We start from the raw sequence: 22,115 nt of genomic DNA, 5'->3' as shown, positions 1-22,115 counted from the left end.
ATCTAGACCAGAGCTGCATGGAAATGAACTAACGAACTTTCAGAGGCTTAGTATTGAAATAGTACAGTATTGAATGTTCAGAGATCCTCCAACTGTCAAGTAGAAAGTATGTATTCAAATGGATATTATTGGGAAAGTGAAGTCGAGGAGAGTTAGTCGTCAAAGAGCATTTTGAAGTCTTAGAGAGAACTGTAGTCAAAGACACTTTAGAGTCAGAGAGACGAAGACAAAGTTGAGAAAATTGGAGTCAAAGAGACATAGGAGACAATGAGACAGTGAAGTCAAGGCGAACACTCTTTGACTACACTTGCTCTATGACTCCACATTCTCTTTGACTCCTATGTCTCTTTGGCTTCACTTTTCTCTTTGACTACATTTCTCTCTTTGACTCTAAAGTATCTTTGACTACAGTTTCTCTATGACTCCAAAATGCTCTTTGACTACTAACTTTCTTTGACTTCACTTTCCCAACAATGCCCATTTGAATGGATAATCTTCTAGATAGTTTGAGAAGCTCTAAGTATTCATGACTTTAATAATCACAGAATAGTGTTTGTCGAGTTCCAGAACCATTCGGAATCGTTAACTGAATATCTTGAGCGGCAGCTACTACATTAATTTCTATTAAATTACAGTATTAAGCTTCCATCGGGATTCTCCCTGTTTTAAGAATACTCGTGTGAGTAACCTATACTCTGATTCATAGTTAAGATTAAAGAGATGCGAAAGCCGAGAAGTTTGGCTTTGGCTATTCTAAAGTTGTGTTTATCAGCCCATGGCAATCTACTAAATTAAAGAAATCTGATTTGTTTGAGATATTGGAAAATACGAGATTCTAACAATATTTGAAGTGTAGAATCTTCTATTTTCTAATTGGAACACTTTTCAACTAGATCTACAGTACCGCTCAAAAGTGTAATAAGTTTTGCCTTTTTCAGCTGAAAATGCCCGACTTCGAAAGTATCTCATAGTAAAACTAACTGTTCCACAAAATAACTTTTTATGGGATCAAACATACCAAGAGTAGAACTCTATTTTTGTGGTGGACACCTTTTTTACGAACATTCTCTAGAAAGTATGGTAATTTTAAGACAACAGCTCAAAATCGTACTATTTTATACCGAAATTTGACGAATTGAGGTAGAATTTATTTTGACGAGATGTAACTCTAGGGATTGTAAGTACAAAGAAGTTGTCAACTACAAAAATTAGTCTCTACTCTTGTTCTGTTTGATCCCATAAAAAGTTATTCGGTGGGACAGTTAGTATTACCATGACACACTCTCAAAGGTGGTCATTTTCAACTGAAAAATGAAAACTTAAAGGAGAAATAATTTTAAAAAAATCAAAACAAATTCTACCTCAATTCGTCAAATTTCGGTACAAAATAGTACGATTTTGAGCTGTCGTCTTAAAATTACCATACTTTCTAGAGAATGTTCGTAAAAAAGGTGTCAACCACAAAAATAGAGTTCTACTCTTGGTATGTTTGATCCCATAAAAAGTTATTTTGTGGAACAGTTAGTTTTACTATGAGATACTTTCGAAGTCGGGCATTTTCAGCTGAAAAAGGCAAAACTTATTACACTTTTGAGCGGTACTGTAGATCTAGTTGAAAAGTGTTCCAATTAGAAAATAGAAGATTCTACACTTCAAATATTGTTAGAATCTCGTATTTTCCAATATCTCAAACAAATCAGATTTCTTTAATTTAGTGGATTGCCATGGGCTGATAAACACAACTTTAGAATAGCCAAAGCCAAACTTCTCGGTTTTCGCATCTCTTTAATCTTAACTATGAATCAGAGTATAGGTTACTCACACGAGTATTCTTAACATAGTTTTTAAAACACTGTAATAGTCGTCTTACATAAAAAAGGAGAATTCACCAAAAAACGCTGAACTTATTTTTAAGGAATTAACGAAGTTGAACTTAAAAATTGAAAAAATGAAAATAAGTCTCTGGAATGAAAGGCGAGCCATATATTTGAGTACGTATATACACCTTATTTGTCACTGGCAATCGGATAGACATGGTCTCCCATGGAATGTAATCATAATTTGTACAGATAAATTGTGTATAACAATGACGATTCAAAAATACGATTTTACTGAAAACTGAGAATAGACGTGGAACTAAGGAAATCAATACAAATGAAAATTTAGAAAATCTTCAGATTGTCTGAAAAGTAGAGGAGGACTATATTTATCCATAGATGACATACTGGTTCTTTACCCAAGACTAGAATACAATCTCTCAGAAACTTCCATCAAGATTCATTTCTCTTTTTCTCATAAGCGTTCGGAAGAAAAGTGTTCAAAATTGCGGTGATCATTCATCTACAGTACCGCTCAATAGGATATGAAGTTTTGGTTTTTCGCCCATAACTTTCTTCTAATTGATCGGATTGACCTGAAACTTTGGGAAAACATTTATTGCAGAGTTCTCATTATATTTAATCAACATTTTTAGTGAAAAATCATGTTTTACAAGTTTTTTGTAAAATTTTCGAAAATCACAAAAATTCGAAAAATCGCATATTTTTATTTCCATGGCCGGTGTATCAAAAATAGAGTGTGTTATTAGTGTTTATGATTAATTTTTAAAAGAAAAGGTCTTGATTCTCATTTTTGACCACTGGACCCCTACTCTTGACTTGTTACCCATGTCTCCCGGGCTGTCAAAGTTTGGTAGTACTAATATATGGAGTTTTGAACTTCAAACACCTGTAAAACTTGTGTTTTCTGTAGAAAACAATATCGAAGTTTGCAAAGCTATAGAGTGAAATGTGGGAAACATGAATTTAACATTTTTATCTCGATGGAAGCCCATATATAATTTTTGGAGACCTCCGATTGTCAAATACTGCATATCTGGTATCGATGTCGGACCCATTCCGGAGCGAAATTATACATTTATCCGGTACTTTCAGTTTTGCAACTTATGGAATTTGTTACTTGAACCATTGCCAATATAATGAGTCAAGTTTCGATAAATAATTGATTTTTAAAGTACTGTTCCTTTGAAAAGGAACTTCATCGTGATCATGTTCTGACAGCATTTTTTGGTCGTCTTATGAATACATGAGAAAATGTGAGAGGGGACATTTGTACTATTTTTTAGCCTATTTGGGTTTTTTTCTAACGCGAATGATTAAAAACATCATCAATGCAATATGATTTTTGAGGAAAAACAAACATGTAAATTTCGACATTTTCGAACAGGTGAGAGTAAGACTGCAGGGAGTTATCAATCTTTTTAATACAAACAGGTGTATTGAAACTCGGCTCAAAATATTGGTAATTGTTCAAATAACAAGTTCCATAAATTGTAAAACTGAAACTACCGAATAAATGTATAATTTCCGTCCGGAAAGAGTCCGACATCGATACCAGATATGCAGTATTTGACAATCGGAGGTCTCCAAAAATTATATATGGGCTTCCATCGAGATAAAAATGTTAAATTCATGTTTCCCACATTTCACTCTATAGCTTTGCAAACTTCGATATTGTTTTCTACAGAAAACACAAGTTTTACAGGTGTTTGAAGTTCAAAACTCCATATATTAGTACTACCAAACTTTGACAGCCCGGGAGACATGGGTAACAAGTCAAGAGTAGGGGTCCAGTGGTCAAAAATGAGAATCAAGACCTTTTCTTTTAAAAATTAATCATAAACACTAATAACACACTCTATTTTTGATACACCGGCCATGGAAATAAAAATATGCGATTTTTCGAATTTTTGTGATTTTCGAAAATTTTACAAAAAACTTGTAAAACATGATTTTTCACTAAAAATGTTGATTAAATATAATGAGAACTCTGCAATAAATGTTTTCCCAAAGTTTCAGGTCAATCCGATCAATTAGAAGAAAGTTATGGGCGAAAAACCAAAACTTCATATCCTATTGAGCGGTACTGTAGATGACGAATCTTATTAGTTCTGGATAACCGGAATAAAAAATATTTTGTTCAAAACAAAATTCTTCATGAGGACAGAACCCTAGAAATTAACAATATTTGGTTTAGATAACACATGAAAACCATATGAATTTTCCATAAATGCTGAGTTCTGTTAGAATCAATCTGAAGCAACAAAAAATTGGCATTTAAAAAAAGTCTTGAACTGAGTAGGAAAACTTGTGTTCCAATTTTGATTTGCCAAGTAACTCAATTTGAAACAGACTTCCACTCTAAATTTACCATTTGAAAGGGAAATGTTCATCTCTTTGAAATGATTTGGAGCACACTCGAAAGAGAACAAAACATGAAACACAGAAAGTTACAATTTCACCTACTACTCACAAAAAACTGTGTTAGGCTATAAATTATCCGTTTTTCTCTTTTTGAATGATTTGTATTACTACGTTTTTTGATCCAATTTTCTGTCGAATGAAACGACTAACATAATTGGAAAATATCATGAAAGAAAACGGAACGAATGAGTTATGTGACGGAGTAAAGAATATGGAATACATGGTGTCACTCATGAGTTCTCACGAATCGAAACGCAGAAAAAACACAAACGAAAAAAGAAGGAAAAAAAGAGAAAAGAATGAATGGAAAGAAGCAAAAATAGGAAGTGGAAGCGAGAAGGAAGACGAAAGAAGACGTGGGAGCAGCAGCAATTTGGCATGACGACCTTTTATTATTATGGAAAACGAATCGCAGAAAAGAGAGTGGGAAAACGGAAAACTGGGACCAAAACAAGGCCCAACATATCTGGGTTTTCTGTGTCTAGACATGTGTCACGGATGAAATGCAAATGATACTAGAGCATTTTGGTGAGGTTAGGAGTATACGTATTGGCTCCCCAAGCCTTTGGTTCAGCAGAGATGGGAATCTAATTTAGTCGCGAAATTCAGGGGATTTTCGCACTCTCAGCAAAACGGGATTGAATGAAATATTGAATGGTTTTGCTTTATTTCGTTCTTTCCTTACTTTTCGAGTGGGAATATACAGCTGGAAATGTCAGAGAGCACGCAAATTCAGTGCTTTGAGAACGTTTTCAGAAATTCTAATTTAAAAAGGAGAATGGATATGAAGTTTTCAGCTTTTATAAGCTTATTATCTCTACAAAATTTCAGTCTTAACTCAAATGATCCAGTGCCGATACTCGAAGATAAACCCCTCAATGAAGTTCTGGAGAGAGTTTCATTGAAAGGATTGAAGAGAATAAACGTGAGAAAACGCTGCACTCGTTTTTTCAATAAGATCGATGTGTACTTAAGAGCACTGCTGTCAAAAATCGGGTGAATCGCTTTTATCTAACATGGGAATGACCCAGGGTGTAACGCTGGGATTTCTTAGATATTTTGGGAAATGATAGCCCTTACGCTAACTAGAACAAAACAAAAATATTACGTGCCCCTTTTCAGTTCCCAGAGAATGGCAGACATAATTCCGTTTTTTCGACTTTTTTGAATTGAACCACTTCGAGACATCATAACTTAGTCCATTCAAAAGCAATCTTCCCAAACTAAAGTGTAATCGCAAGATATGGACTAAGGCTACATAAAAGTCAACTGACTCATGTTTCCAGCTATGACTCCCGGGTTACTATAAATCAAAATGTGAAATTTTGCTCTTCTCATAAAATCAGAAAGTGGCCATTTTCGAAAAAACGTATTTGGGAGACCATGTCTATCCGATTGCTAGTGACAAATAAGGTGTATATACGTATTCAAATATATGGCTCACCTTTCATTCCAGAGACTTATTTTCATTTTTTTCATTTTTAAGTCCAGCTTCCCACAATTGCTCCCTTTGAAGCCGAATAAGCTGACTAGAAAATTACTCTTACTTAGCATCGATTACTTAAGAAAATGCGGATACCTGTCCGGTCTGTCCATCAAATGCAGCAACAGAGGCAGTATTGATAACAACTCCTCGTTGTCCATTTGCATCTTTTTCGTGTTCGCCCATCAGAGCAACTCCGTGACGAATGACATTGAAAGTTCCCAACACGTTAACCTGGGAACAGTTGTTTTATTAACAATCTTTCCGATAACAAGCCTACATCCATAGTCTGACGAATTTTCTCAAAATCAACATGCTTCTTCTTCTGAACGGAGTAGAGCTTGAAAGCGTAGGCGATTCCTGCACAATTGACGAGAGCATCGAGGCGTCCATATTCCGATTGTACTTTTGCGAAAGCTGCCTTAATTTCGTCTTCGTTGGTGACCTAAAATTGTAAGTTGCGAAGGTATTTGGATCGCCACTATTCAACTAACTGAAGCTGGAGTAAAGATGGCTCCTATTTCTTTGGCAACTTCAGCTCCTTTTGATTGAGGAAGATCGAGAATAGCAACTCTGGCTCCTGCTTTAGCCAAAACTTCGGCAGTTCCCTTACCAAGACCAGAGGCACCTCCAGTGACTAGAGCAACGAGTCCCTGAAATACATGAATTAGCAACTCCTGACGAATTCACCCGAACGAAATGGTTATTATCGTGATGGTCAGATCATGAAACGTACCTTTGTACTTCTGAGAGCAGCCATTTTCCGAGTTTTCTGTAATAAAATCAGTAAACTCGAGGAACTAAGAGTTTCGAAAGTACGATGCGGCGAAACACAACACATGAAATGAAAGAATGATTGCTGATAGAAATGCGATGTGAAATTTTTATTCTGATTCAGATAAATGAAACTAATTGACAACACTCATTCGGGTTGAATAAATAAAAATCAAACTAGAACGAATATTTTTTGAATGGAGATTCTTCACACGAAAGAGGAAGGCTAGCGACTGTGTAAAAACGTCTGCGAGGAAGAGACGCAGATATATAAGCGAAGAAAGGGCGATGAGAGAGAGTGGCGACTAGAGGCTGATAAGAAAAAAGGACAGGAAGAGGAGCGGGCGTTTTTATAGTGACAGCTCAAAAGATTAGACATCATAGAACAGGAGGAGATACAAGTACTGCATGGAACTTATTAATAGTTAAATGAATCAAGATATTGGAATAACTGTATTTCAATCACTCGTAGTCATAATCACCGCGTTCATCCGGATTTCGATTAGCTGCACGGTACTCCGACGTTGAAGGCTGGAATGAGGTAATTATAAAAGAATGGTACACTAGTTGAGCAAATTCTGGAATGAATGATATCACCTGTTCTTCGTCCATGAACTCATCATGTACTTCCCGCTTGATTCTTTTAAGTGGTGGAGCTTCACTGGGAGATCCTAAATTAGTTTTTTGCGAAGGAACAGTGTGCGAACTTTGCGGTTCTTGTTTGATAACCACTGCCGGCTTCGATGCACTTTTGACCTGAAAGAAACAATAATATGTACTCTCTGAAAATAAACGACCCACTTTATCATACTGTTCCTTCCACATCCTTGCTATAATTTTGGAGTTATCATAAATTTCACTGTCCTCTTCATTGAACGTTTGTGCATTGTTAACTAGCAACATCATATCGTCATTTACTTCGTCTATTGTTGCGTATCGTCCAGTTTGAAGTTTTCTATTGATGCGATCAAAATCCATTGGCTGTGAAATTTCCTTATAGTACTCAGGAAGCTCCCTTTTAGTTGGGAGAGTTTGGAAAGGTTCCGCGATAACTTCCCCGTCCTCATCGGTGTATTCCAAAATAACTGCCAACATTTGGTTGACTTTGCTTTGCAACTCAATATCTGGTTTTATCCTTCTCTGCTGCATGGCAATGTCGTCCATTGAGTCGTCGTTTTCACCGAGTCCGGCCAGTTTTCTCTTCCGTTGTTTTTTAATTGCTGCAATCTGAAACAAACAATAATGTGTATTCTCACGTATGTACTCGATTTTCACCTTCAATTCCATTTCCTTCAATAGATTTTTTTGTCGATTCTCTTGAAGCACGAAACTACAGTTAGAACGGGACGGGCCGGGCGGCATTCCTGGAATCTTGCGAGTTTGTTCAAAGCCACATATTGTTTTTTTCGTGAACAGACACGAACGAGAGATTCCAAACCGTAATCTGTAAGAAACAATTACATTTTCAAAACAGAAAAAAAACTGTTAAACTCACGAGTCCATCCATGACAACCGATTGAGCGCTTGTAGATTTGTGTACATTTTTGTTATAAAATAGTGGGTCCTGAATTCTCTGTCTGTATATATCAATTATAGCTTCATGTTGGAGTTTTCTTTCGACATTTGGATCATTCATCACAATTTGGGCCCACACTTCTACAAGACGTTCAATTTCATTGCCAACCGTTTCGATGCTTTCTGATGTGCTTCCGCCATTTTTCCTGAAATACGGAATAGAATCTCTAAAAAAATACAAAAGTTGTATACAGCTTTCTTTCCTCTTCCAAAATATTCGTCATTTCCTCAAACACTGTGTTGTACGGTGGTTCAAACATATCAGGCATTTCCTTTTGGTAAGACGATTCTTTTTCGCAACTTAGTTGATCAACTCCTTTCGCCGAAACTTGTCTGTACAGCTCATCGTTATAATTTGAACTTTCATTCAAAAATTCAGAGTCGCGATGAGAATCAAATTCCTTTCGAATCACGTTTGCCTCACGATACCTGGAATTGGATTCTCGCTCATGTTCTGAAGCATTTTCGGTTGGGTTTTTGGAGGACATTCCTGCAAGATAAATAAATTATAGGAAGTTAAAAGGAAGTTTGATGCTTTAACAGTTTCTGATGACATATTCTATTAGATTTTGTGTGCAACCACGTGGGAAACAAGGAAAAATTAAAACAAAAAAAAACGAAGCAGTGATATTTGAAGGAAAACTGCACTAGGACCAAAAAAGAAAAGGATTTTGTAGGAGACTAATCAAATCATTTGGATTTTTCAAAAAATCGCGAAAAATAGACTAAAAATCATGAATTTTGGCGAGAGGTAGAAAAAAACCTCAAGAAACCCTATGCAGAAATTCTCCAAAAACTCAACAAACTATCGTAGTAAAATTATCCGCCGCGGCGAGACTAGTGTCTCAAACATTTGAAATTCCTCGAAATGTGGGTCTTAAACGGGTCCAGGGACCCCAGCCGCCAGAGATCAAATTTGAGCCTGATTAGACCTACATTTCAAGTAACTTTTATTGTTTGAAACACTGGTCTCGCCGCGAAGGACATTTTTTTACCATTCAATTTTCAATATAGTTCTTTTATTCATGGATCGTTTTCTGTTTTCACCTGGAAAAAAGTCAAATTCTTCATTTTGACGCTTTTCCACATAGTCCAAAAAGTTCGAGACGATCACACCGATCACCAGTGATTTCCGACGAATTTTGTGCCTGGAATCAGGAAATTGGAAAGTTTCAAAGAATTTCATCTGATACTCACTTTTAATGTGAAATGGTTAATAGAACAGTCAATGGTTCCACACTTTCCAACGTTATCATATCTACAGTAAATATTGTGAGCTGTATTAGCTCCCATCCATCTTCCAGACCATGTACATTCCATTGGATCAGATTTACAACAGAAGCGTTTACTGAAGTAATCTCCAAGAAGAGTGGAACATGGTTTTCCGAAACTGGGATCTGGGGAGCAGAAGCCCGAAAGCCACCAGGATGAGAATCTTCCGTTGTTTGCGCGAATGTAATCATAATCAGATGGACATGGGAAATTGCAGAGTGGAGCTGTTCCGAACCATTCACATCCACCTTCTGACAGACGTGGGTTAAAACTTGTCAATTCAGCCACTGTTTTTGCTGTCATTCCTGAAAAATTGCATTTTTGATGACTCATAAAATGCGAACAAATGTTTGAAGAAATGAGGACGTCGGCTCTCTCAATTGAGCCGACGTGAGAACTTGAGAGAAAGAGCAGACTCTAGAGAGAGAGCATGACTCAGAACTTTTGAAGAAAGAAAATATGAAGAAAAGTAAACTGACAAAGATCTACTTACCGATCATTCCAGTAACTAAAGCCGTGGCGACAGGTCCTGACACAATTCCTCCGTCTCTCTTCCTACGCGTTTTCTCAACAGCTGACCTGATAACTGATCTGCTTTTTGTCGCTGTCGTCAAATTTTGATTTTCGACCTGCTTCAAATGATAATGTTTCAGTTTAATTTTTGAATGAATTCTGGTTGGATGACCAATTTCAATTTTCAAATGATCAAGACGGTGAATCGGAATTAATTGGTAAGTTGCATTGTACTAAAGGTCACTTCACAACGTCACACTCACTCCTTTTTTGTACTGTCATAGAAAGTGTAAAACATTGTTTCCATTTTATGACTGAATACGGCGTACCTGGTGTTCACGATAGTGGTGTGAGAATTTTTCGGCGGCAATCGCAGACAGACGCTCGCGAATTTCTTTCTCGTCGACCCAATTCGATTCTTCTATTGACGATTCTGGTGATTTGCCACCTGAATTCGAAAAATTTGATTTTCATTTTACTTTTCAAAAATCTAAACAAATTAGTTCAAATTGACATACGGTATTCTGAAGGTAGATATGAATCCACGACGCCAATAAAACATAGTGCTGCTAGAATCCGAAGTATACTGTACATGGCTGAAAAGGTGACAAGTGATGATGAATTGTGAGAATTGACGATGAAATGAACAAATGTGAGAGAAGACTGAGAGACGTAGGTACTTGACAACGGACTGATCGTCCGACAAAAACGAAGAGGCGGAGGAAAGGGAGACAGCTGCGATCGGGAAGGTGATGAGTCATTGTTTGAAAGAGGAGGGTTCATGGCACCGGTTTTGAAAATTCTAGAGTTATGCATATGAGGTATTATATTATGTTGAAACCGGAGATTATGACAATAGGGAAAATTCTCCCATTTTCTGAAACAGAAAAGACATTCTCGAACTAGTTTTTTTTATTTGTTCACATGTTTTTTTGTTTTTCCAGAAAACCCTCCTTCGAACTTATTTTGGTTCAACGAATTGAGTTGAAACTTATAGCATAGTTCCAGTATCAAAACAATAAAAACGGCGGGAAACTGTCTTCTGAAATTCGAAAAATGTGATCTGCTGAACTCCAGCGAAACAAAAATAAATGGAACGAATCTGTGGCAAAACACGAAAACAATGAGGTGTCAAACATTTATTTGTTCTCCGTTTTTTCCCTTTCTCGGCTTCAAAAGTGCAAAGTTCTTGTCTGTGTTTTTGTCTCTGTGCTCTCTTCTCTATCTTCCTATCATTCATACAATTTTGTATTTTTTCAGTGAACAATGTCACAATCTGAAGATGTCGAACCAGAGACTTATCAAATAATGAGAACTATCGAAAACTCTCTCGTGGATAGTGACAATGTTGACCTGGAACAGTATTTGCTTTTCTGGGAACACGTTTGCAAGTAAGTCCATCGTTTTGAATTGAAAATTGAAAAATCTTACAGAGTCATGGGGTCATGGGGCACGATTTTCAGTTTCGTTGTGAAGGATGTTTCAAACAAATTAGAGAAACTCGCTCAGATGAGAAATACTGATCCGGAGTCATACAAGTAAGAAAGTCCATTTCAATCTCGATGTTGATTTTAATTTTCAGAAGTATCTTAACTATGGCAACTAGAGAATCGGAGAACGGGTCCATTCGAAATCTCAAGCCAAATAGGAGTGGTACCGGTCATTTGATGGTCCTGAACAGGTAATAATCTCGAAATTCTATATTTTTCAAAATCAATCTACATTCAGAGCTCTTGAATTCGTGATTGATTTATTGGATGGTGTTTTCACAGCAGAAGATGATGAGGCGAAAGTTTCTATAATCGCCCGTTCGTCATATGACAAACATCTTTCTCAATTTCACTCATGGCCGGTCAAAACTGCAGTGTCCGCCGCTCTCTTTACATTGCCTCGAAAAACTGAATTTTTGATTCGATTACGTGGGAAAATGCCAGAATCGGACGACGAGCAGTTTCACGAGGTCTTCAATAGAGACGGACGGGACATTGTGCGACGAGTGAATCAACTGGTCGAGAATTTCGAACTCACCGATCACAACCCCTCCGCTTGAAACATAAAATATTTTACGAGTTTTATTATTGACCTCCTTGACAAATACGAGTTTCACCAATAAAGTAGAAATATCATTTGAATTAAAACGTTGCAGACTTCTGATTAATTGAACAAATGAAAAGAAATAGATTAATGATCGACTTTTGAAAAATGAAAAGACAAAGAAGTCGAATATAAAACAGATGAACAGAAAAAGCGAATTCCAATGAGAGAACAGTTGTTGAATAACGAATGATAAATAGTTACTTTGGAATCAGTTCAGGCTCCACCGTGCATCTTGCAGCACAGTCCAATGTTGCAGCTTCGCATGTCGGAGATATCTGACTGTGACCGAATGAGGGCATCAACTCCATCCATTGACACAACCTGTCCACTGTGTCCACCATCGTGTCCGAAGATAACACGAGCCTACAATATTAATTGATTTAGATCTGATATGTTTTGACGTTGAGACTTACGAAATCTCCCGGCTGAGGTCTGGTGGGAGAGAGCTGATCGAAGTCTACTTCCAGATTACATTTAAGGTCCGGAATGTAAATATCAACTTTTCCATCATTGGCATTTTGAACGATGGCCTCACGATCATTATACCGGGGGTCATGTTCCTTGATGACAACGTAAAGATTTGACATAATCCAATGTCCTTGTACCAAAAAGTGTTCAGCTGAAATAGGATTATTCGATGATTATTACGTTACACAACAACTTACGAATGGACTCAATCGCGCCTCCCGCATTATTGAAGTTGTTCGCTTCAAAACCTCCCCCCATATATGGCGATGGAGCCACGTACTGATCGTAAGCTCCTCCAGTTCCAGGAGTCATTGGAGCAACAAATGGCCCCGGAGTATCAACGTGATAAGCCCCTGGTGTCGCTGGGTTTATCATAGCACCTGGAGTTGGAACAGAATACGAGTGGGGAGGAGAATCGTAGGTCGGTGATGATGTGTCTCCAATGTCTTCAGTTTCGCCGGTAGGTTCTGGATCATAAGTAGGGCTGCCACTGTCATACGTTTCATAACCTGGAGTACGTCCAGAATCAAACGCTGGTGTTCTTGCTGGTGCATTATTGTAAGGTTCATGTGGCTCAGGGTCATATGTTGGACTCGTTGCTGTAAATTAATAGAATTGCGGTAGTTGTAGAAAGAATAATAACTTACGGGTATCAAAATCATTAGTGTATGATGGTGTTTTGCCCGAGTCATAATTTGGTGTTCTAGACGGGAGACTTTCATATCCAGGTGTTCTTCCGGAGTCGTGATCATATGCAGGAGTTCTTCCACTATCAGTAGAGGCGCCATATGCAGGAGTGCGTCCGTTTTCACTGTTTCCATAAGCTGGAGTTCTTCCACTATCATGTCCATAGGCCGGGGTTCTTCCATTATCATTTCCATACGCGGGAGTTCGAGCTGAAGAATGCTCGTCAAGATCTCCATAAGCAGGTGTCTTGCTTCCGTAAGCGGGAGTACGACTTCCATCTCCATATGCTGGAGTTCTTCCTCCGCCATAAGCGGGAGTCATTGCGCCGTAATGTGGAGTTCTGTCTCCAGCATGTGGAGTCATTGCACCGTACATTGGAGTTTGAGCTCCGTACATTGGAGTCTTTGAACCGTACATCGGAGTTTTACTTGAATCACGCATTGGAGTCTTAGCGGTATTGTAGAACGAGGTGCCACTTCCTGAACTTGTAATTCCGGTATCTCCGACCACCATCATACGTGCTCGGTCTACTGAAACTGTTCTGCATTGAGCATGCAGTTCAACTCGAACTGTATCTTCGGTAGCATCACGAACGATTCCGAAATAGCCTTTCATAGGACCTTTTGTGATACGCACATTTTTGCCAATAATGGTCAAATCTCGGCGAACTTTTTGTTGATTAGCGGTTCCAAAGTGTCGAGGCTGATTCTGTCTTGGTGTCTGACCACCAGTACTTCCACGACTGGACATACCATCGTGGCTGCTGGGCGTCATTCCACCGGAACTATGTCGTGGGGAAGCCATCGGATTAGGAGAGGCCATTCGAGATACCATTGGAGTATTGTTAGTCTTTTTAGCTCCTTGGAGAAGCAATTGTTTCGGTCTACAGACCATAACTCCTCCGTTCTTAGCAATTTTACGGGCATAAATGAACACGGTTCCTCTGAATGCATAAAGTACTTCTCCTACCGGATCCTCATCAGATTCTCTTTCTTTGATGTTCAAACCACTGATTACTTTCACAAGATCTTTAGCTTCAATAGAGTTGTTCTGGCTGTCGAGGACCTTTGCAAATCTCACATCTTTTTTCGCGATGATTGCTTGCGGTTTTATTCGGTTCACTATTCCATGCATATTAAGGACTTCAAGATTCTCCTTCTCCAAACGAATGATAACTCCGACGTTTCCAGTATGATCGAGTTGTACGAGATCGTGGAATTGGAATTGCCCGAGAGAATCCACTCCAGTTGTCACATCAGCACAAAGTTGTAGATCTCGGACGCGTACTTGGAGTTCTTCCATTCCGAGATCGGCCAAAACAATTGCTGTACTATCTTTGACACGAACAATCAGTCCTGTTTGACCTTCGTATCGTCCGCTGATTACTTTTGCGTGATCTCCTTCTTTGAAATATTTTCTCAGCTCCGATGCATTCAATGTTATAGCTTCCTTCAAATCTTCTTGATCCGGCATCATTACAACTTTTGTTCCGTCAATGGCCATGACTTTTCCACGTAAATTAACCAACTCTCCAGCTTTTACTTCGACGATGTCGCCCGGCACAAACGGATTTTCAGTGTCTTTCATAGAAGTAGTTTCCACTGAAAAAGTACAATTAAGAGCAAAAATTAATAAAAACGAGCAAAATTAATAAAAACTAACATTCTCTTTTCAGATCATCACTTGATTCTTGGAACTTTTCAAGCTCCCCAAGAGTTGCCTTAACTCCATCAGCTTGTACGGCATTTATGGGGAAATATTTGTAGAGGAAACCACGACGATAGTGATTTCCTTCGAACATAATGAAATCTCCATCAGTTACAATTTCTCCACCGACTTCTTTGATGGCGTCTTGATCGAACAGCTTTGGCATCGGACGTCTTTTCAGTTTGTAGGTTTTGTCTGCATCGGTTCGCATAGCTCCTCGACGTCTTTGATAATCAACCCGAGGAATCAACTTTAAGTTGACACGATTCTGTGCAATATCCACAAGATCGACGACAGCAAGGTCATCTTTGTACATTGTTCTCTTCAGGCGAACATATGAACCAAGTTTCAGTTGTGGAATGTCTTTCACAACTCTCAAAACGTCAACCATATCTTTGATTGGAACCATCGTAATTTGGAATTGGTTGAGAGCCGAAAATCCATCGATGGCGGACATGACGTGAGATTGTTTGAAAGCTTCAATGTAAATCATTCCTTTGAGTCCTTCTTTGACAACAACTGATTTGATTTGGAATGGCTGGAAGTTTGTATATATTGAACCTTTCATACTAATTTTGTTCTAATACCTCGTTAGTGTGCTCAACAGCAAGACACTTTCGCATCAAATGCATTGCAACAAGTTTCTCTTCTCCCATACGACACCTCACAATCCACAAATTTGGATCTTTTGTCGATGGAAGATGCGAGTTTTTTGAGATATCGTCCATCGCAGAATCCTCATCATCGTAATCTCCATCGTTTTTGTCAGCTTTGTATTTGTTCTCAAAGTATTTCTGAACTTCATCTTCTGACATATTCTGAAACTTGTAACGATCGCGATTTCTCTGGCTCATTTCCATCTCTTTCATGGCTCGTTCTGCTTCTTCTCGCTCATTCATAGCATTCATACGTGGATCGTCCTCGTCATCGTAGTCGTTATCATCATCTTCGTCTTCATCATCCACTTCAACATCCCACGCAAGGAAATCTCTTCCAGAAGGAGCCTTCTTCTTTCGTTTCTTATTTTTTGACTTCTTGTTGGTCATGTTCTCATCCTCATCTTCATCGTCTTCATCATCGTCGTCGTCATTTTCAGAGTCGCTTTTCTATAAACAGTAAAAAGCAATTTGGAGCCCATTTTCGATTATTTTTTACCTCGCTGTCAGATGCTATCTTTCTCTTTCGATCTTTTTTAGAGCTTCTGATTTCTACGTCTGAGCCATCATCATCGCTCAAAGTCTACAAAAAATGTTTCAGGAGTTTGGAATCATAAATAAACTAACCGTATCTTCTTCCTTGTTTGAGGCTACATCACTTTCGTCAGAGGACATTGCGCTGCGTACTGCAAAAATCAATACACTAAGACATGGATTGCATGAAGGAAAAACTAAAGAATGGCGTGAAAGGAAAGATTCTTGGTTGGGCGGAGTGAAGCTATACGAAAATTTTCGAAACATGAGGAGACATGAGAGAGTATAGCATGTGACATAGAAAACGAAAAAATAAATCGATGAAACGGTAAAGAAAGTTGTTAGTAAGTTGTGTTTGGATACCTTCTCGATGATACCGATTCAGAGCTATCATAAACGAGTTTGTACGAATTGAAATTAATTATTTAAACATCATTGATAATCATAGAAATATCAATACTAACAATTAAATAAATTTAAAAAAGAAAATTGAAAAGTGTAGAGAAGTCCATGGACTAGTCCAAGGAAAAGTGTCGCTCTGAGTTGTCGTCAATTCAAATGCTTAGTCCGCAAGGTTCAAACGAGGTGTTCGCGACCCGGACCCGCAATCTTACGCGCAAATAATAGGAGTGGGTTTTCATTCCCATTTTCAGCTTGGAAGCCACATGGTGCTATGCGTGAGAAAAATAAGAAGGTTGATGAAACTATAAATATTTCTTAACAACAGTTCGAAATTTTCAGATTTTACCAAGATCTTACAACATCAAAAAAACTATCGCTCCTAGGACTTACTGTAATTCTCTGCTGGACTCTGGGAGTTTTGGATAAAGCAAGAGAGGTTTACTGAAAACTTGTCTTTTCTTGCACTGAAAGTTGACATTTTAGACGGATTTCAATGAATTCGAATGGCCCCAATCAGAAAATCTAGAACTGCTCAGAAATAAGTTTACAGAATTTCCAAAATGCAGGATAGGCATCAGCGAGCAGAAACTAATGATTATTATAAAATCAAGTGCAAAGAACCAAGAGGTTGGTATAAAATCACATAAAGTTATAAGAGAATGATTTAGATGCGCGAATCGGTGAGAAGAACGTGGGGAAAGTATCGAAAAGAAAACGGCGTTGAAGTGATGCCTGTATTCGTCATTGGCCGTGTAGAAAACTTAGAAGTTATGAGAAAAATCGACAAAGAAATAGAAAAGAACAAAGATATTTTAGCGATCTCAGCCATTGATTCTTATAGAAACAACACTTACAAGGTTTGAAACGCAAAAGTAATACGAAATTGAAACGTTTTCCAGCTCTTTGCTGCCATTGACTACGCTGCGAAACCGAACGAATGCCTTTCTCCGGACTATACATTTCTGGTGGATGATGACTATATGGTTCATATTCCCAATCTTGTAAAATTTTTACAAACGAAAAAGAATAGAGACTTGGTCTATGAAGGATTCGTGTTCGACACTTTACCGTTCCGAATGAAAATTCATAAACACAGTGTAAGTTTAAATTTGTTCGGATCATATTTCGAATTAATAATTTCAGATATCGCTAGAAGAATACCCGTATTCGAGATACCCCCCTTACGTGTCTGCTGGTGCTGTCTTCTTGACATCAGAAACTATTGAACGGTTTCAAAATAGGATGCATCACCTAAAGATGTTTCCATTCGATGACGTTTTCACTGGAATTCTAGCAAAAACTGTCGGAGTGCCCACCACTCATAATGAAAACTTCATATTTTGGAACCGTCGAGTTACTCAAGACGAATGGGATCAAGGCGTTATTGCGGTTCATGGATATGCAGGAAAGGATCTAGAATACGAGTACAGTAAATTATTCCGGTGAAAAGAATTACAAGTTGTTTATCAAAGTATCATATCATTCATAACAAGTTCTGTCAACATAAAAATAAAGAGAGATCTTATATTTATAAAGTTATCGTACGATAAATTAGAGCTTTGCCCGTGCAATATAATAATTGACGTCACTTCCTAGCAACATCCGTCCTTGTCCATCGTCGATCGCAATAGAAATCGCCTCCACTTTTCCAGTTTGATCATGGTATGATTCGATGATTTGTCCTGTTTCTGTGTTCACTTTCAGCACAAGTCCTTCTGCATCGGCAAAATAGTTGGCCACCAAAGCAAGAGCTTTGTTGCTCAATATTTTCGTTAAGAACTCGCGAACTCTAGGTTGTTGTTCGAGGAGTCTATCATTTTCGGAACGATGTGTCGCGATTGGAACAAGAAGATGTCCTGTTTTTGTGAGTCGAATATTGTCTGGGTATCCGGGAAGATTCTCGATGAGTAAAGCTGTTTTGACTGAAGCAGTTGAATAATGATCCTGAGGAACCCAGATTTGCATGACTCGAGCCATTCCCATTTCACTATAGAATACTCTCCATGGAGCAGTTTTGGAAACTCCTTTCTCGATACTCAGTTGAACTCCATTCGGAAAATATAGTCCATCTTTGAGCACTCTCAAATTCTTCTTTCTTGGATCATAAATCAGAAGACGTCCATTCGGTCGATGCTCGAAAAGATCCAAAATGAAATCACGGTCATCGAACTTAGTAGATGACTCAGAGAAAATTATACGGCCGTCTGGGAGGATGTCCAAATCATTCAGATATTTGATTGGAGCCCCATTCTCGTCGTTCGTTGGTAATTCTCCAGCACCAAGGATTTTGACAACTTTCTCTTCTTGCCAATTGATTGCAAACAATCCCAAATATGCATCAGCAATGATCAATTCATTTGCATCGCTTAGTCTGAAAATTGAAAATTTGAAAATACCAATTCATTCAAGAGATATATAATTCCCTTTCAAAAAAGTCCCTCGTATAGGTTTATTGGTTTATTGGTCTAATGACGTATCTAATTTACATATATTATCTTATCAATACGGCAAACAAAAGAAAGACACCCAATCTATCTAACCTCAATCCAAGTGGTCGTCCACACAAATTCATTGTTTTGTATGAACCATCACAGTCATGATTTCCTTGTGCCAGCTGAACAGCATGCAAAATCTTTTCTTTTCCTTCAGTCATACTTATTTCAGCGATAATTCCCGTCTTGAATCCAGCATAAAGTTTTTTGTTTTTCTCATCAAGAACGAGAGATTCTGGTCCATAAACTTGATCTTCGAGAAGAAGTTCTGCATCAGTTAATCGACTATTTACTGCAAGTACTCCTTTCAAAGGAAGACTTTCTCCAAGACTGAAATAAATTGAACTTCAAAAGCACTCTTTTTATTAACCACTTACTCGAATTCAACTGCTCTGATTGGTGAGTTGACGATTCGGTTAGTGAGAAGAGCGGAGACGATTATAGAAACAACCAAAACGAGAGTTATTTGGAATATGTTCCAGAGATAAGAAAGTATCGAACTAGTTATCGAACTAGTTTGGTGTTTTTGCTCCTGAAATAACTTGAGTGAATTTGAAAACGAAAGAGGGCTTATACTTTTTTCTGTTTTGCAATCTTAGCTGGCAACGGAACAGCACGCCCTCCATCATCACTTCCCCGACGTCTTCTGGTACTTCCACTGGAGTTTGCCATTTGAGCGACGAGCTAAAAATATCGAATTAGTTTAGTGAGAAATCTAGCAAAAAGAACGAGTAGAAGCAAGTGATGGGAACAGGAAAGGAGAAAAGAGAGACAGTGTGTTTACATATTTTAGACGCAGGTATTGTAGTGGAGGTCACCATTGAAGCAAACAAATAACTAGAGCAAGCCAAAGATGGTAACGAAGGTGAAGCAGCAAGAAAGGCAAAAATGGGAACGAGAGAAAACCACAAAATCTGCCAAGTTCTTTAGGGAATTAGATATATTTGCTCAAAATTGTTATTTGACTCGAAGGCGATAGAGCGTACATGCATTTCTACAGTAATCCTGGAAAAAGAAGAGAAGGAAAACGGTCAGCTAGCTGGAGATAATTGATATTATATCTCTATGTGAAAGCAGTGAGCCTTTTCAGATGTCAGAAACGAAATAGATTGCTGAAAAAAGTATGACTCAATATGTCGTTTTCAAACAGCAGAATGCATTACTCTTTACTTTATGAGTCATGTTGTTTTGATAAACCTGCAGGCATAGACAAAAAGGAAAACCCTAATATGAAAGATAAGTGTTCTCGTTTTGTATAAAAATTGCTTACTGTTCTCAAATAACTCATCATTCGATGTTCAAACATTTCGTCAAAAAGCTGTAATCTGACAGAAGAACATGATACTTTCAATACACATGACTAATACAATTTGCATATTTTCGAGTCCCTCTTACTGTTTGATTCATGCTAATTTACTACGATTGGCCATAGTTTCGTATGATTGCCCCCCTCTCTTGTTCTTCTCCTCACGCTCTTCGCTCTATTATTATCATGCCAATTTTTTGTGTCAAACACGCAAAACCGGCCAGAAGCGAGACGGGTCACTGATAGAGGCCGTTTTGGAAAGGTGTAGAAATAGTGTTGAATTAGAAGAAATTCAGACAGAATGGATGGCAACTTGTACGCAGGAAATGGAGAGAGAGAGAAAGAGAGACAGAAGAGGACGGTGTCTCGGTTGAACCGTAATCAGCACACATTGTCTTTTACATACATTCCATCTGAAGTAACATAAACATATTATTGTGTTGATGATTGCTCCTAAACACATCGAAAGGATACGGTATGAATTTCAGGAGAACGGCTCTGTAAACTCTTAGATATTGAACAGCATGCTGATCCGATTCCGAAGAATTCGTGACTTGACTTTCAAAAGGATTGATAAAAGATATCATGTGATAGAAACACGAGGGAGATAATGAAACAATCATGGCGACACTTTTTGCTTTTTTGAACTACATTTTCGAATTCATTGATGATTCTAATTTCGGAAATTGAATAGATGTTTCGCGCTTGTCTAATGCCTAACATTTGCAGCGTTTTCTACTCTAATTTTACTGACAAAAATAAGATGGTCACCGTTTTCTGAAATCTTCTGCAACTGTCTCTCAATATTCCTGAATCCGAGTTTCGGTCCAGCAAATAATTACTTAGAGATCAAAGAATTCACAAATCGATGAAGTGATGATGAATAATTGGTTTCAACAAGTTAGATCACTATCTCTTTAAAACTTTAAGGGGATCCACATAGTCAAAAGTATCTTTGACCAATGTCATGTATTGTTGAAAAGATGGAATCACAAAAATCAGGTCTTGACAATCAGCTCTTTCTCCTCTATATAGCAGTTCCCAGTTGACGGAAACAAGGAAATATTCAGAATTCAATTTTCTCTAGCTTACCTGGAATTATACAGGTTAATTATTTTTCAATTTCAAAACTTGATATTTGATTTTCAGATCAATAATTTGATTGCAAACAAACTAGAGTGACATGTTTTGTTTTACAATTCAGTTCCACGTGATACAATATTCTCAACATCTAGTATCCAATAGCCGGTATCTCTCGAAAGCTCGATTCCTCTTTCTCTTCTTTTAATCTACTTCCCCTTATATAACTTCTCAAGAAACACAATGATCAAGTAACCTGAATTCATCGTCATCTTTCTTTCACCCATTTTCTCCATCCGTCCACTCTCTGATGACATAGTGCATACATATACAAAATGTTGCCATCTCCTGCGAAATTTCGCACACTAACTGATAAGAATTGATCAAAACCCAAATAATTATTGGTGCTAAACGGTATGTGTGCTGACCGGGGGGACTGCTGCAATCACTTCTTGAATCTAGTACACTTGCCCTTCATCATCTCATTATTATCGTCATCATTATATCTTTTATATCTGTGGTCTTCCTTCTCAAATACCCTTTTCTATGTTTTCAATCTCTTATTCTTCTCTTTCTCTCTCTCTTTTCTCTCCATTTTCTGCTTATCTTGTTTCCATTCAAACATGTGTATTGTCTTCATCATCATCGATTGGAAATACTTGGCAATGTGCCAAAATCTTCCATTTCCCAGATCGAGATAAACCCCTATTTTCTCTTTTGTTGTCTCTGTGTGTGTGTGTCAATCCATCTTCCACCCTCATATTACAGTCTCTTTTTCCTGTCACGTTATTCTCTTCTCTCTCATCC

At 37.9% G+C, this 22,115-nt stretch overlaps 6 protein-coding genes across 6 annotated transcripts; 2 read left to right on the top strand and 4 right to left on the bottom strand.

Annotated features, from left to right (window-relative positions):
* Window positions 1-5,743: 5,743 nt before the first annotated feature.
* On the bottom strand, window positions 5,744-6,505 carry GCK72_014228 (uncharacterized protein; the record flags this gene model as incomplete). Its single annotated transcript, XM_053730190.1, has 5 exons — window positions 5,744-5,791; window positions 5,842-5,979; window positions 6,026-6,190; window positions 6,240-6,398; window positions 6,482-6,505. The coding sequence occupies 5 exons, from the start codon at window positions 6,503-6,505 to the stop codon at window positions 5,744-5,746; spliced, it is 534 nt and encodes a 177-aa protein (XP_053584962.1).
* A 476-nt stretch (window positions 6,506-6,981) lies between these two features.
* Window positions 6,982-8,582, bottom strand: GCK72_014227 (uncharacterized protein; the record flags this gene model as incomplete). Its single annotated transcript, XM_053730189.1, has 5 exons — window positions 6,982-7,050; window positions 7,117-7,275; window positions 7,321-7,746; window positions 8,015-8,240; window positions 8,287-8,582. 5 exons carry the CDS (start codon window positions 8,580-8,582, stop codon window positions 6,982-6,984), a joined length of 1,176 nt encoding a protein of 391 aa, XP_053584961.1.
* A 579-nt stretch (window positions 8,583-9,161) lies between these two features.
* GCK72_014226 (uncharacterized protein) lies at window positions 9,162-10,473 on the bottom strand (the record flags this gene model as incomplete). Its single annotated transcript, XM_053730188.1, has 5 exons — window positions 9,162-9,242; window positions 9,292-9,671; window positions 9,860-9,998; window positions 10,209-10,327; window positions 10,398-10,473. 5 exons carry the CDS (start codon window positions 10,471-10,473, stop codon window positions 9,162-9,164), a joined length of 795 nt encoding a protein of 264 aa, XP_053584960.1.
* Window positions 10,474-11,145: 672 nt separating this feature from the next.
* On the top strand, window positions 11,146-11,929 carry GCK72_014225 (uncharacterized protein; the record flags this gene model as incomplete). The annotated part of the gene is made up of 4 exons (XM_003100638.2): window positions 11,146-11,270; window positions 11,313-11,417; window positions 11,462-11,560; window positions 11,608-11,929. The coding sequence occupies 4 exons, from the start codon at window positions 11,146-11,148 to the stop codon at window positions 11,927-11,929; spliced, it is 651 nt and encodes a 216-aa protein (XP_003100686.2).
* A 5,229-nt stretch (window positions 11,930-17,158) lies between these two features.
* Window positions 17,159-17,876, top strand: GCK72_014224 (uncharacterized protein; the record flags this gene model as incomplete). Its single annotated transcript, XM_003100682.2, has 3 exons — window positions 17,159-17,287; window positions 17,330-17,527; window positions 17,574-17,876. The coding sequence occupies 3 exons, from the start codon at window positions 17,159-17,161 to the stop codon at window positions 17,874-17,876; spliced, it is 630 nt and encodes a 209-aa protein (XP_003100730.2).
* Window positions 17,877-17,981: 105 nt separating this feature from the next.
* GCK72_014223 (uncharacterized protein) lies at window positions 17,982-19,594 on the bottom strand (the record flags this gene model as incomplete). Its single annotated transcript, XM_003100733.2, has 4 exons — window positions 17,982-18,801; window positions 18,971-19,252; window positions 19,300-19,454; window positions 19,499-19,594. The coding sequence occupies 4 exons, from the start codon at window positions 19,592-19,594 to the stop codon at window positions 17,982-17,984; spliced, it is 1,353 nt and encodes a 450-aa protein (XP_003100781.2).
* Between the last annotated feature and the right edge of the window lie 2,521 nt (window positions 19,595-22,115).

Source organism: Caenorhabditis remanei, chromosome IV (genome assembly GCF_010183535.1).
Source record: "Caenorhabditis remanei strain PX506 chromosome IV, whole genome shotgun sequence".
In the NCBI taxonomy this organism is placed as follows: Eukaryota; Metazoa; Nematoda; class Chromadorea; order Rhabditida; family Rhabditidae; genus Caenorhabditis; species Caenorhabditis remanei.
This window is presented reverse-complemented; position numbering and strand designations above follow the sequence as displayed.